Source organism: Myotis brandtii, unplaced genomic scaffold (genome assembly GCF_000412655.1).
Source record: "Myotis brandtii unplaced genomic scaffold, ASM41265v1 scaffold244, whole genome shotgun sequence".
NCBI classification, from domain to species: Eukaryota; Metazoa; Chordata; class Mammalia; order Chiroptera; family Vespertilionidae; genus Myotis; species Myotis brandtii.
This window is the reverse complement of record NW_005359225.1, coordinates 5,338,184-5,352,884: the sequence shown is the minus strand read 5'-3', so window position 1 is coordinate 5,352,884 and position 14,701 is coordinate 5,338,184. Positions and strand designations below refer to the sequence as shown.

At 39.6% G+C, this 14,701-nt stretch overlaps 1 protein-coding gene across 1 annotated transcript in view; it reads right to left on the bottom strand.

The window, feature by feature from the left end:
* Positions 1-14,701, bottom strand: part of STIM1 (stromal interaction molecule 1) — a gene marked incomplete at its 5' end in the record, with an annotated part of 198,362 nt that overhangs the window by 39,479 nt on the left and 144,182 nt on the right. The window contains one exon of the mRNA XM_014540380.1: positions 11,945-12,059. Coding sequence (XP_014395866.1) covers positions 11,945-12,059 — 115 coding nt within the window. The remainder of the gene's footprint in view (positions 1-11,944; positions 12,060-14,701) is intronic.

Below are 14,701 nucleotides of genomic sequence, written 5' to 3'. Positions count from 1 at the left end.
GAGAAACCGGAGGTGAGAAGGGAAAGGTGCCATGGGACGAAATGAAGCAGGTATAGTGCCCTAAGGCTATATCCTAGAAGACAAGGTGCTAGAGGTTTAAGTGAAGAGTGCCTAGTCATTGCTTGGTCAAATTTCTAATTCCCAGACTAAAATACTGTGTAGAGAAGAGAGTAATTAATTTCCAAGAGATATGTTCAAATCCTAGGGCTTGGAAAAGGAGGGATGACAGAGCTGGGATTAAAGAAGCATTACAGAAAGTAGAGTGTACTAGCCATTATTCCTGAAAATGAATATATAGCCACACACATTACAAATATGATCATTTACTATGGTTTGGAGTATCAGGTAATAAAGGTGTAGTAGAGTGACACACAGACATGAGGCAGGCAGACAAGTGCTAGCCTGTAAAGTACAGAGAAAAACACACTCCTGCCACTGCTGCCAAGAAAGCTCAGCCCCATCCAGGACAAAGGGGCCTTTTTGCTGGGCATGTGGAGTGGAAAGAAGTCCACTTTTTTATTGCTAGAAAGGCCTGAGGCCAGTGGTGCTACAAAGGCCTTTTGTCTACTGGGAGGACGCCTTGATACAAGCCTGAGCACAGACCTTTGGCATGCAGGAACTCCTCTATCTGTACCCTACCCTGCAGTGGAGACAGGCAGGAGTCACTCCAGACCAGGGTTTCTCAGTCTCTGCACCAATGACATTTTGGACAGGATACTTGTTTATTGTGGGGTGGTAGCCTATGCATTGTAAGATGTTTATCAACATCCCTAGCATCTACTCACTAGATGCCAATGACATGCTGCCAGTCATGACCATCAAAAATTTCTCTAAATTCTACCAAATGTTCCCTAGGGCACAAAATTGCCCCCAACTGAAAACCACTGTTCTAAACACTACATTAGGTGAGGCAGAGGGTTTATAAGGGGGTCGCTGCAATCCAGTGAGGAATGACTCTGTACACACTCAGCGCTATAGAGCTAAGCTGTAGGGAAAAGGATAATGGTGCAATATGCCAGGCCAAACCTCAAGGCAGTTGGTTTTAGTTTTTGTTTTCTGTGTTCAACATATCATTCTGTTACCTAGGCAGATGCCCTACCTAGGTAGGGCGTGGCAGCATGGTGTTGTCCAACCAGAGTCACTGCAATCTAAATAAAATAAGCCAGGATGGGTTGCATTCTTGTCAGATAGCAACCCCATGTCCCAGCATGAAGAGCTCATTGAGCAGTCAAGTTGAGATATCATCAGAGTCCTTTGTCCCTACAGTTCAAGTACCTAAAAGTTAAAACGCTTTCTCATTCCAGAAGAGAAAATGAGAAGTTTCTCTGGGCCAAAGTGAGGAAGGAGGCAACAGCAGGTACAGAGAGGCTGTGGCTGTCAGTGAAAGGCAAGGACAACTTAGTACAGATACAGGCTCCAAATGAATCATATATCCAAATCCTAGTAGGACATTCAAACCAGAGGTAGTCTATGATCAGTTTCTCATCCCCCTGAGCCTGTCCATGTGGCCCCTAGAGAGATCAAAGACTAAATCTCGGGGAAAAATAGCAACACTACACAGAATCAAAGAAGGCTAACCCCTAGAGTTTTCAGCAATAAACAGTCCTTCATAAGAGGATTGAATAAGGTGACTAAATTTGTAGTCTCAAACCTTTTTCCCCCCAAACCTTTTTAATGACATAATCTACCTGCAAAAAGCTTTTGAGCACACACTGCCAATATATGAATATCTTTTTATGAATCAGATTCATGTACTGACATTAGATATAGTTTAAAACAGACATAAAAATTAAAGTGTGAGATAAAAATAACTGCAATATAAATACAAGCTCTAGTATTTTCTTATGGCAACCCAACTGATTGTCTTGTGTGAGCCCTGCTGAAGTGTGCATACTGCCATCGGAAACTATGGGACTAGCAATCTAACTGATCCCAACACAGATGACCTGCACTTCACAGTCTTGACCTAGAGGCTGCCTCTGCTGTAGCTCTTAACTTTGGAGTCCTCATCTAGAATTAGCATCTTATATTATTTATTTATTCATCCTTGAACATTGCTCTCAGACTTCTAGGTCTTTGTTATTTCCAAAAAAGCTCTTTTCCCTCCTCTTGGCCTCCTAAGCACCAACTAATCCTTAAAAACCGAGCCCTATCTCTTCACTTAATGAAAGTCTTTGGAGCCCATTTCAAAACCCCCCATTATAAAACCTGCAAAATAACTACTACCTCTCCCTTCTCTGCTTACTTAGCATTTTCTTTATATATAGTTCTTTTCTTTCATATATGTTATATGATTATTTAGTCACATATCTCTCTTCTCCATTATACTATAAGCAATTTGGTAGGGAACTTGTCTTTTCCATTTATGTATTTTTCAGTATCTAACACAAGACTACATAATTCTAAGTACTCTGTAAAGTTTACTGAATGAACAAAAGAATATATATAAATGAATGAATGAGCAAACAATGGCTACTTGTGGATCCTGGATCATTTCTTATACATTCCATCAGTATTTATTTTCTAACTAACAGCAACACTCTTCCCGACAGACTTCTTATGGAAGTGAATAGGGGGGAAAGGCATTTATCCTATATATATCAGTAGGGAACCCCAATAATTGATTTTTAGTTAGCTTCTCAAATAGTAAAGATATAGCCTGGCCTCCATCCTATGTTGCATAGTTAGGAAAGGGCCTTTTCCATTTGAGAAAGATGTTTATATTAAATGAGTAAAACCTCCTGTTTTATTCTTAGATAACTACAAAAAAATAAGTTATTCAGGATTGACAAATCTCTGGGCATTTTAGAATACTGCTTGTTATTATAGAATATATTAGAACAAGTACTAGACTTTAAACCAGAAGACCCTGATTTCTATCCTATCTGCCATGGACCAGCAGGGATAAATCACTTAACCAGTCTCAATTCCCCTTTTATAAAATATTCATTCAGTCATTCAAAACATTTATTTTGTACTACTTTGTGCCAGGCACTGGGAACAGAGCAATGATCAAGGCAGAGACCCCTACCCCCAGGAAGCTTACTATCTAACAATACCTGTTTCCCAGAGTTGTTGAAATAAATGAATTCATATGTCTGAAAATGCCTAGGATTTAATATAAATTCAGTAGTAATTATTTCTTCATATACATATTCATATTCATTCAAAAAGAGACAGATGTTGAGAACTGGTCAGAATCTGGGTGGACAGAAATGTAGGCCCATCAGAGATAAGGAACACAAGCTAAGACACAGAATTATAAAGTGTGGGGTCTGCTCAGAGAACACAGAGTTTATCTGGAGTCCAAGGGTTACATATAGAACAAGAGAGTGGTATTACTGAGGCCAAATGATGAAAGTCCTTGAAAACTGGTGGTCTCAAACTCTAAAATCATTTATTCATTGGGGGGAAGACATAGATTGAGCACCTACTACTACTTGCCAGGCACTGCTCTAGGAGCTAGGAATATCACAGTATACAAAACAAAGTCACAGATTCCTAGTACTTATATTCTGGTGGAGAAAGACAAACTAAACATTTATAAACAAATAAGTGTTGGGTAGTGATAAATACAGTGACGAAAAATACAGCAGGATAAAAGGATTAAGAGCAATGCTACATCAGTTCTAATCAGGAAAGCCCTGTCTGATGAGGTAACATTTGGGCAGAAAATTAAATAAAGGTATGAGCCATGTAAATACTCAGAGAAAGGGCATTCCAAGCAGATGGAGCAGTAAGTATTACTCCCTAGCACTTGAGCTATATCCATACTTCTAGGGATATGCCAGGACAGATCCTTGCCTTGGTCAATCCCTTATCTTGCCAGAGAAATAATAAGGAATAAGAAATGGGCTCTTGAATCAGTATCTCTTTCGCCTAATGGACCACTGGTGTCTCCAGATGAAGCCCTTACTTACTTTTATGGTTTCAAAGCCCAAAAAGAACTGTCTGACAGGAAGATTGCTAGTGTTTACTTTGCCTCTCCTTCACACAGCTGTTAGTTGGTCACTCAGTCAGCCTTCTGGTCAGTTAGTCACATACAACACAGGGATTAAGAATGTGGGCTTTGGACCCTGGCCAGGTGGCTCGGTTAGTTGGAGCATCTTCCCATACACCAAAAGGTTGCTAGTTCGATTCCTGGTCAGGACACATACCTAGGTTACAGGTTAGCTCCCTGGTTGGGATGTGTTTCCATATCCAATCAATGGTCCTTTCCTCTCTCTCTCTCTCTCTCTCTCTCTCATCAATAAAAATGTATTCTTGGGTAAGGATTAAAAATAATAATAATAATAATAATAATAATAATAATAATAATAATAATAATAATAATAATAATAATAATAATAATAATAATAATAATAATAATAATAATAATAATAATAATAATAATAATAATAATAATAATAATAATAATAATAATAATAATAATAATAATAATAATAATAATAATAATAATAATAATAATAATAATAATAATAATAATAATAATAATAATAATAATAATAATAATAATAATAATAATGTGGGCTTTGGAATCAGGTGCCTTGGTTTGAATCTGGTATCTGCCACTTACTAGATGAAAAACCATGAGCAAGTTACTTAACCTTTCTGTGCCTTATTTTTTGTCACTTATAAAATGGCGAGAATCAGAGTTCTCACATCATAAGAGTATAATGAAGATATGGGAAGCTCCTAGCATACATAAAAGCTAAATAAATATTAACTACGTATTATTATTTTCACCATTCATATATTCATTTATTCGCCAAGCTTTCATTGGCTTCTATTCTAGTAGGTACTGGGTGAATTACTGGATACAGAAATCAATCTGCGTGATCTCCATTATAAAAGGCTCCCGTCTAAAGAAGGAGACATATAAGAAAATAAATGAGTATAATACAGTATGATAGGTGCTAGGTCAGAAGGATGTATGGGGTGATGTGGGAGAAAGGAGTGAGTGACTAACAACCATAGTGAGTCAAAAAAAGCCATCTAAAACCTAGCTTTTTATCTGGCTACTCTGGATACAGAGCACTCCAAGACACCTTTAGAATCTTACCAAAGTGGTCTTCCCTAAAGATAGTTTGTGACCTAAACCTTTGGTTTGTCTCTCTGAATGGTTTGTCTCCTGGCTCTTACTAGCAGCTTGTTATCTGTACCTAGAGTGAGGCAGAGATCTTCATTTTCTAATATGATGTCAATATCAAGCCCTGAATCATCATTGCAAAAAGAATCTGGCCCTTGGACCTAGGCCTCATGTGATGGGTCCACTAGGCTACCTGGCAAAAACCAGGTCTACATGGCTACAGAGTAGTAAGAGAATCTAGGCTTTGGAACTGAATAAGCCAAACGATTTGTATAAGGTTGCACAATGGTAGAGCCAAGGACAAACTTTCGTCTTCCACATCCCTACTCTGGACCAGGCCCTGTGCTAAGTGTTGGGGTAGCTATACAATAAAAGCCTAAGCGACCATTACAGTGGAACGACTAGTTGTTATGATGTGCACTGACCACCAGGGGGCAGACGCTCAATGCAGGAGCGCTGCTCAGCCAGAAGCCGGGCTCACGGCTGGCTAGCAAGCACAGCAGCAGCGCTAAGGAACAGCAAGCTGAGCGGTAAGGAGCAGCTAGCAGGCGGGTGGTAAGGAGCGAGGGGTCTCGGACTGTGAGAGGGCGCAGGCCCGGCTGAGGGACACCACCCCCCACCCAGTGCACAAATTTCATGCACCTGGCCTCCAGTAGAATCATATTAGGTGATGCTCTCAAGCAGTGTGGTGGGAAAACAGGTAGGGGAACAGATCATTGTAATTAATGTGTTAGTGCTGCAATGAGATAAGAGTAAGAGACTATGGGAGCACAGAAGGCGGCACCTAACCTAGACTGTGGTTTCCAGGGAAGATTTCCTAAAGAAGGGGATATTTAAGTTGAGTCTTAATTGTCAAGTAGGATTTAACCAGATCAACAAAGGAGGAAGGGCAGGGGGAACAGTATATATGAAAGCATCAAGGAATGAAAGAAAATGACATATTGTAGTAACTGCTGATAAATCAGTGCAGTTACAGAGAAAGAGATGTGATAGAGTAATAGAAAATAAGAAAGTAAGTGAGCCCTGGACAGTTTGGCTCAGTGGTTGGAGCATCAGCCCTCTAACTGAACGGTCGTGGATTCAATTCCAGTCAAGGGTACATACCTCAGTTGCAGACTCAATTCCCAGGCCCAGTCAGGGGGAGTGCAGGAGGCAACCAATCAATGTGTCTCTCTCTGTCTCTCCTCCTCCTTTCCACTCTCTCTAAAAATCAATGGAAAAAAATATCCTCAGATGAGGATTAACAACAAAAAAACAAAAACAAAAAATGTGAGTCACAGAAATAAGATGGGTCTCTTATGCTAAACTAATCTAGCACAATGCCTAGTATATAGAAGTCATTCAGTTAATTGTTTTTTTATGCAAGCATGTTTGCACAAATCATAGGAGAGAAACAGAAAATTTGGGGGCCAATATGGAGAACCACAATATTACAATATAAAGAAATATTTTGTTTTTTTAGAGAGAAAGTGGGGGAGGGCGGGGAGAGAGAGAAACATCGATTTGATGTTCCACTTATTTATTCATTCACTGGTTGATTCCTGTATATGCCTTGACCAGGGATCAAACCCGCAACCTTGGTGTATCAGGATGACATAAGGAAACTTTTAAGTTATAAAAGAAGATCACCAGATTTTTATTTATATGTATATATTCATCTTTTTTTTTTTTTAACCCAACTGAGGTTAATTTATTTTGAGATTACAAATGGACATTTAATTTCAATGCTCTGACATCTCAGGAATAAACATGAAAAAAAGAGCAATGTAATTTTCTGTAATAATTTCTTTTATCAACAACTACTGAGCTTGCAGTAGCTTATTTTGTTGAATCCCAAATGAGACAGCAATTGTGATCTAAGCTTCACTATAAATTCTACACAAACTCAAGTGTTACCTGAACAACAGGAAAGCCAATATTTATCTTCTCAAAATAATATATAATTACTATACTGTGATTACACTGGAATATACTTGTAACATCTTTAGCAATATCTTTATTTGTGCAGGTTCCATTTAAGAATATTTCTCCCACCCAGAAATTTGGTGTCCTAGCATGTTTGTTTCATTATTTAAAAAGAAAAAGAAAATAGGAAGCCTCTGAAAAAATGTAGGCAGAGACCTAGTCAGGTATTTATTTTAGAAAGATGTCTCTGGAACCAGTTATAGAATAGATTGTAATAGAGCTAGACTGGGCCAAGAAGAATAGTATGAAAGCATCCAAGCAAAAGATGATTAAGTCAAGACTTCTGCTTCAGGACAAGATGAAGTAACAAGAATAGAATTTACCATCCCCCTCCTGAAACTAAAAAAAAAGAACAAAACATATAAAACAATGGTTTTCAAGACATTGGAGATCAGCCTACAATGGACAGCAATCTTTGAGAGACGGTAAACAAATGAGGCAAGTCATACAATTGACTTCAGAGGGAAGAAATGGAAATACACTTTTGTAAAGTTCTTATACTATGAGACAAGGTATAATAATATGTTTTAAAAGTAGACTATGCTGCCCTAACCGGTTTGGCTCAGTGAATAGAGCATCGGCTTGCAGACTGAAGGGTCCCAGGTTCGATTCCAGTCAAGGGCATGTACCTTGGTTGCGGGCACATTCCCAGTGGGGAGTGTGCAGGAGACAGCTAAATCAATGTTTCTCTCTCATCGATGTTTCTAACTCTCTATTACTCTCTGTAAAAAATCAATAAAATATATTTTTAAAAAATAAAATAAAAGTAGACTATGCCTGGCTGGTATAGCTCAGTGGTTGAGCCGGGTGTTATCAGCCCAACCTTTAGGGAGAAAAATGGGGATGGAGATTGATTTCCATCATGTGGCCAATGGGTCAATCAACCATGCCTATGCAATAGGACCCCAATAAAAACTCTGCACACTGAGGCTCAGTTGAGCTTTCTGGTTAGCAATCACATTAATGATTGATGGACCAGAAGGATGATATGTCCTGATTTTACAGGGAGAGGACACAGAAACTCCACATTCAAGATCCTGGCAGACCTTGCCTTATTGGTCTCTTCTTTTAGCTGGTCCTAATTTTTATCCTTTGTAGTAAAACTTAAATCATATGTATAGCACTTTCCTGAGTCCTGTGAATCATTTAGCACAGCGATTTTCAACCTTTTTCATCTCATCATACACATAAACTACTAAAATTCTGCGGCACACCAAAAAATATATGTTTTGCCGGTCTCATACACACACAAAAAAAGGTATAATTTTGATTCATTCACACCAGACGGCTATTGTTGTGTTTGCTGTTGTCATTTTTTTTATTTGACAATCTAAGGGAAAATAGGTCAGTCCCCCTGACTAAATAGTCACTTATTGCATGTTTTAAAAATTCTTTCAGCACACCAGTTGAAAATTGCTGATTTTGCAAATTATCAAACATGAGGGGATAGTGGAAAACCCCTAATTTTATAGCTAGTTGGTCAGAGCACAGGTGGCCTGGAAACACCCAGAGCTTGTGGTTGGTTGGTATCTGAAGTAAGGGCAGTCTTGTTGGGGCCTGGGCCCTTAACTTATGAAGTCAGCATTAACTCTAAGTAATTAGTAACAGAATTGCATTACATTATTTCTTTTTTAAAAATATGTTTTTATTGATTTCAGAGGGAGGAAGGGAGAGGGAGAGAGAGATAGAAACATCAATGATGAGAAAGAAGCATTGGTTGGCTGCTTCCTACATGCTCCCTACCGGGGATGGAGCCCACAACCCAGGGCATGTGCCCTGACCAGGAATCCAACCGTGACCTCCTGGCTCAAGGGTCAATGCTCAATCACTGAGCCACACTGGCCAGGCTTTATTACATTATTTCACTTAATCACTCTCTCTGTCTCATTTTACTCATCTGTAAATGGAGATGAGGAAATATACTAAATCCTAAATCATAGTGTTCACACTTCATAAGATTTTTGAGAGAAATAAATTAGTTACTATACGTAAAGCACTCAGAACAGTGTCTAGCACATACTAAACACTACATAAATATTAGAGTCATTTTTGAGTTGTTGTTTTTATTATTAAAAGTCCAGAGTTGGCTAATGTAAAGATCACCAGGCTTTCCTGCTAAAATTTAAATAACACAGAGAAAAGACTGGCTCCTAACATTAGTCAGAAATCTTAACAACACTAATCACATCGATGGTACTGACATTAGCCAACTAATGTTCTGAACATAAATCAACACTGCTGCTGTCTACATTATCTAGTGAAACTCAGACCAGCCAGTTTGAGCCAGTGCCAGAATATTACATGCTTTTTGTAGCTCTGGAAATCATCATTCCAAAGAGATTGGGGGCCTTGCTCTAAATAATGAAGCAAATTGTTGTGAGAAATAGTATACAAGATTCTCACTTTTAGTTTTTCAAACCACCAGGCATGACACATGATTAGCAAATCCTAACGGTACATCCTAGTATATATCACTTCTCAGCTTAGCTGTGAACTTCAACACTGTGCATTGTGTGGACCCTAAGAAAAAAGATTAATTTGATGTGAACCCTGGGAGGAAATTTATCTGAGGAAATGGGCTCCTCATAGTCAATTGAGGGCCCAAACTTTATAAATAATAAAGACCCTAATGGCCATTTTCAGACAGGGACTTCTCAGGCACTCTGTGTATGGGGAAGAACCTCAAAATGAACTCTTAGCTTCCCACACTTTGCCCCGTTTGTTTACACCATCTGAGTCAACAACTGCAGGTAAACCCTGGTTTCCTCTTTCTACCAAAAGACTGAGACCTGCCCTGTCCAATCAGAATGGCACAATTTGGATACCTCATGTACATAAAATAGATCTAATGGGAACCTGGGGTGGAACTTTCACAATAAAAGACAGCCTCATTTTTGTCTCCAAGGAACATAATCTAGGTTGCTACCTGAATCTGTGTTTCCCAGGCTGCAGCTTCCTTTGCTCAATTAAATGCTTTAAATTCTTTATTATGATCTAAAAGTAATTTTTATTTACAACTGAAATGTTTTTTTCTGCTCATCAGTAATGGGGACCAACTCGTGAAAACTCACTTCATTGTCTTCTATCTTCCTGTCATATAGAACACAGTTGGAAGTGTTTCAAATAGTTGCTAAGTCCATAAATAAACTTCTTACTAGAAAATTGTCTTGGGCTGTTTTCTAGTCTTATTATTTAGTCCCTCTGTTTCTGCCCTTTCTTGATCTCTTTTCCTGCCAGCTACTTCTGTATGAGGCAGGAATGTTCTCCCTGCCATCTTTCATTCTAAGTTCCTACTTATGAAACCCACTCTTGAAACTCAGGCGCCATGTCCTCATGTTAGTACAGAAAAATAAGTAAATTAAAATTACACGGTAGTAATAGGAGATTTTTCCTGGCAGTGCTAGTATAATTCCAAAGATAATTTCACTGATGGATTTCTCATCAGTAGACAGCCTGAGTTTCTAAGGAGCTATTACACAAAAGCCTCCACCATGAACTCAGCTTCTAAAGATTTCCAAGAAGCTGTCCATGTAACTAATTTATGCTTCTTCTAAACTGATAAAAACACAGAGTTAATAAGAACTATCAGCCTGCCCATCCTAGTACCAGGATTAGAATATAAGTCTACTTCAAATTTAATGCTTTCAATCTATATTTTAGAAGATCCCTTCCAGATCTAAAATTCGATAATTCTAGGGTAATAATTTAAGCAAAAATAGAAACTACCTAATTCCTACCAAAACTGGTCTTCTCTACCACCAGGCCAGTGCTTTCAACCAAGATGGTATGGAGAAGCACTGGCCTAGAGAACAGAGGACCAGGTCTAAGTCCTGGCTCTACTATTAGCTAAATGCATGACAACAAATAGTAATTTTATAAATCTAGGCCTGAGGTTCCTCATCTGCAAAACCAGGGACCCTGGAGGTCACTTAATGTTTAAATCTGCTTAGTATCAACACCTACCCTAACAGTAGGGAAGAGATTGCTTCCAATTCTACTAGTATCAAAAGAAGCTCTAGCCACACATAAAAACAGAGAGAAGTCCTGTTTTTCCTTTCCCTGTCAAGTCTCACACAATTAGACATGTTCTTCCACTCAGAATTCTGAAACAAATATTCCAGAAAAAATAGTAGTCATGGTTTAGCGGTTTTACACATGAAAAGGATCAAAAGTTTTTATTCAATAAGTTCAACATGAGTCAGCAGAATGATATGACTGCTGAAGGGCCAGTATCTAATCAGATTGTACTAATAGACACACAGGGTCCAGAACTGAGAAGCTGATGGTTCTGCTCCACTCTGTGCTGATCAAACCATACCAGGGGGACTGTATGCAACTCTAGTAGCTCTGATCTAAGAAAGACAGTAACAATAATGTTCACAGGCAGGAAACCCTAGATGAGGAGGAGGCTGATAAAACATTTTTTCTTCAAAGAACTAGGGCTATTTAACCTAAAAAAGAGAGACTCAGAGGAGAGACCATCTTTTTTCCAATCTTTGAATCATCTAAGACTCAGCAGAGCTGGGACCAAATGGGAAGCTATAGAAGAAAGGAGCTGCCTCAAATGGCCAGCAAGCTCCCTATCTCTGGAGATGAAGAAGCAGAAACTGGGGGTGGAGGGGAATATTGAGGAGAAGGGTAGGGATAGGATGGAATTCAATTATAATTCCAGTGAAGAACTACCTCAGTTCTGTTTGGAGCACCTTCCCCCATTCCCAGCACAATGACTATTCATTCTTATCTAGTGACTGTATATAGAAACATTTCAATAATTTGCTCTTTACTAAGCATTTCATACTCATGTCCTTTTAAAGCCAAGTTGCTGCCTATCTTCTTCTCTCTTCTCTAAATCTGCCAGCAACTAGGATGGACAACCAGGCTGCCTATTACCTTCTGAGGACTTCCAGGCCTTCCATAGGTCCTCCACGCTGATGAGCTTATCCTCACCATGAAAGGTGTTGTGTTTCACCGTCGGGTCATGGTAATTGAGGTCTTCCCTCAGGAACTGCAAGGAAAAAGTGCACAAGTCACAAGAGATACCTAGGAGCTAGCCCACCAAGATAGCCATAAAGGTCATTGAGCTATCCACAGCACACCCTCTCTACCCAATGCACAAGTGTATCACATCATTCATGTATCCTTCCATGTGCCTATGTCCTAGTTTCCAACTAGATAGCTTTTTCTTTTTTGTAATATGTTTCACTTGAAAAAATAAATATGAGTAGGAAATTTCTTCATTTTTTAATTATGGAAAGATAATAAATGATTGTTAACTGGAATTCAATAAGCCAGAAGAGGAAAGAAGGGAGAAAGAATTAACAATGTTTGAACACTTAATTATACACTAAGCAATATTCTAAGAACTTCTACAGTATTTTCTCATCTAATTCTCACAACTAATGAATTATCATATCTGTTTTACAAATGAGAACAGCAATATTCTCAAACATAATGCAATTGGCCCCAAATCACATTAAGTTTCTTTAGACAGGTTAAGTTATTTGTTGGGAGGGAGGGAGGGAGGGAGAGAGAGAGAGAGAGAGAGACAGAGAGACAGAGAGAGCTGAGAGACACATAGATTGGTTGCCTCCCACACGCACCCTGACTGGGGCTAGGGATTGAACCTGCAAGAATATGCAACCCAAGTATGTGCCCTTAACGGGAAATCAAACCTGTGACCCTTTGGTGCTCAGGCCAATGTTCTAACCAGCCAGGGAAGCCCCAGTTTTTGAGTTACTTCACCTGATGGCCAAGTAGACAGAGATGAGCTGTCCCTACTGAGTCATACCCAGATTGCAAATACATGCCAAAATAAATGTTGTTGTTTTAAGCCACTAAGCTTTGGGGAAGTTTGTTATACAACATTAGATTACTGAAACAGTTGTTCAAGGTTATAGCTGATAAGTGATGGAGTTAGTATTTCAACCCAAGATACCTGGTTTTATAGTCCAAATTTCCCCCCTGTACTGCATATGCTGTCCTTTAATTATCTGGATTTCTTTTCATAATATACTTCTACAGGAAAGAAGAAAAACAAAAGAAATCTAGGTTCTCCATTCTTTTGTACTAACCCATATTTCTAATTTCTAGCTTTTAGAAATTTAACTGGTAATTAATTTCATGAATACTCAATCAGCCTGATCACTATAACCTCATTAGTATGTGAAGGACTGAACACTGATCACTGCTTTCCACCGAGCCTCAAACATCAAAGAAATGTGCAATTCTGATCACTACTCTCACAAAAGCACATTTTAGTAGGATTTTCAGGAAATGTCTTCCTATCCATCTTTCTTTATCTGGGGTTCAGAAAAGGGCCTGACCCAGAGTAATGCCAATAAATGTTGTTGACTAAATGAACAGATGATTGACAGTATGGTCCCAGATTCCCTGGAACCATAAACAAGCATTTATGGTTTTGCAGACATTGAGACAGCTGGGCTTAATGACCTAGGCAAGAAGTTTGAAGAGAGTCCACAATGGAGCATTTTCAACCTAGTCAGAGTATAGCCTGCTATGCACAAGAACTATAATGTAGCACTGTCCAATAAAACCTTCTACAATGATGGACATGTTCAATATCTGTCCTGTCTAAACAGTTGCCACTAGGCCCGTGGTCGGCAAACCACAGCTCGCAAGCCACATGCGGCTCTTTGGCCCCTTGAGTGTGGATCTTCCACAAAATACCACATGCAGGCGCGCACATACAGTGCGATTGAAACTTCGTGGCCCATGCACAGAAGTCGGTATTTTGTGGAAGAGCCGGTATTTTGTGGAAGATCCACACTAAAGAGGCCAAAGAGCCGCATGTGGCTCACGAGCCGTGGTTTGCCGAGCCACAGTTTGCCGACCACTGCACTAGGCGCATATGGCTATTGAGCGCTCATAATGTGGCTTGTATGGCTAAATAACTGGAAATTTTAAAACATTAATTTAGATTTAAATGGCTACATGTTAGAGTGCAGCTCTAACATATTTTATCAACTACCTGGCATATGGGTATGGTCAGCTATACCTCAAAGGAGGATAGAATGATGTAGGGAAATCAAGATCTCTGGTTAGGTAAGATGGTGAAAGCAATGTTCACATACTAGTACACAGGTTGAACTGCTCTTTGTGCCCTCTCGACACAACTAAATTAAAGTACCTCTGACATCAGAGGGTTAGGTTCTCCAGCTCCCCAACTCTCATTTAAAACTGTTGATAAAAGCTATTTTTTAATAAAGATTAAGTAGGTTATATGGTGAAGATCCCAGAGCAAGGAGATTTTGTCAATTCTTAGGAAAATAAGCTATTCAAAGTATTTTTGTATTTTTTAACTAGATACCCGGTGCACAAAAATTTGTGCACTCAGAGGGGTCCCTCAGCCCGGCCTGTGCCCTCTTGCAGTCTGGGACCCCTCAGGGGATGACCATCTGCTGGCTTAGGCCCACTCCCTGGGGGGGTTGGGCCTAAACTGGCAGTCAGACATCCCTCTGGCAGCCCGGGAGCCCTCGGGGGATGTCCACTTGCCAGCGGGGAGCAGGCCTAAGCTGCAGTCTGACATCCTTAGCGCTGCTGAGGAGGCGGGAGAGGCTCCCACCACCACCGCTGTACTGGCAGCCATCAGCCTGGCTTGTGGCTGAGCAGAGCTCCCCCTGTGGGAGC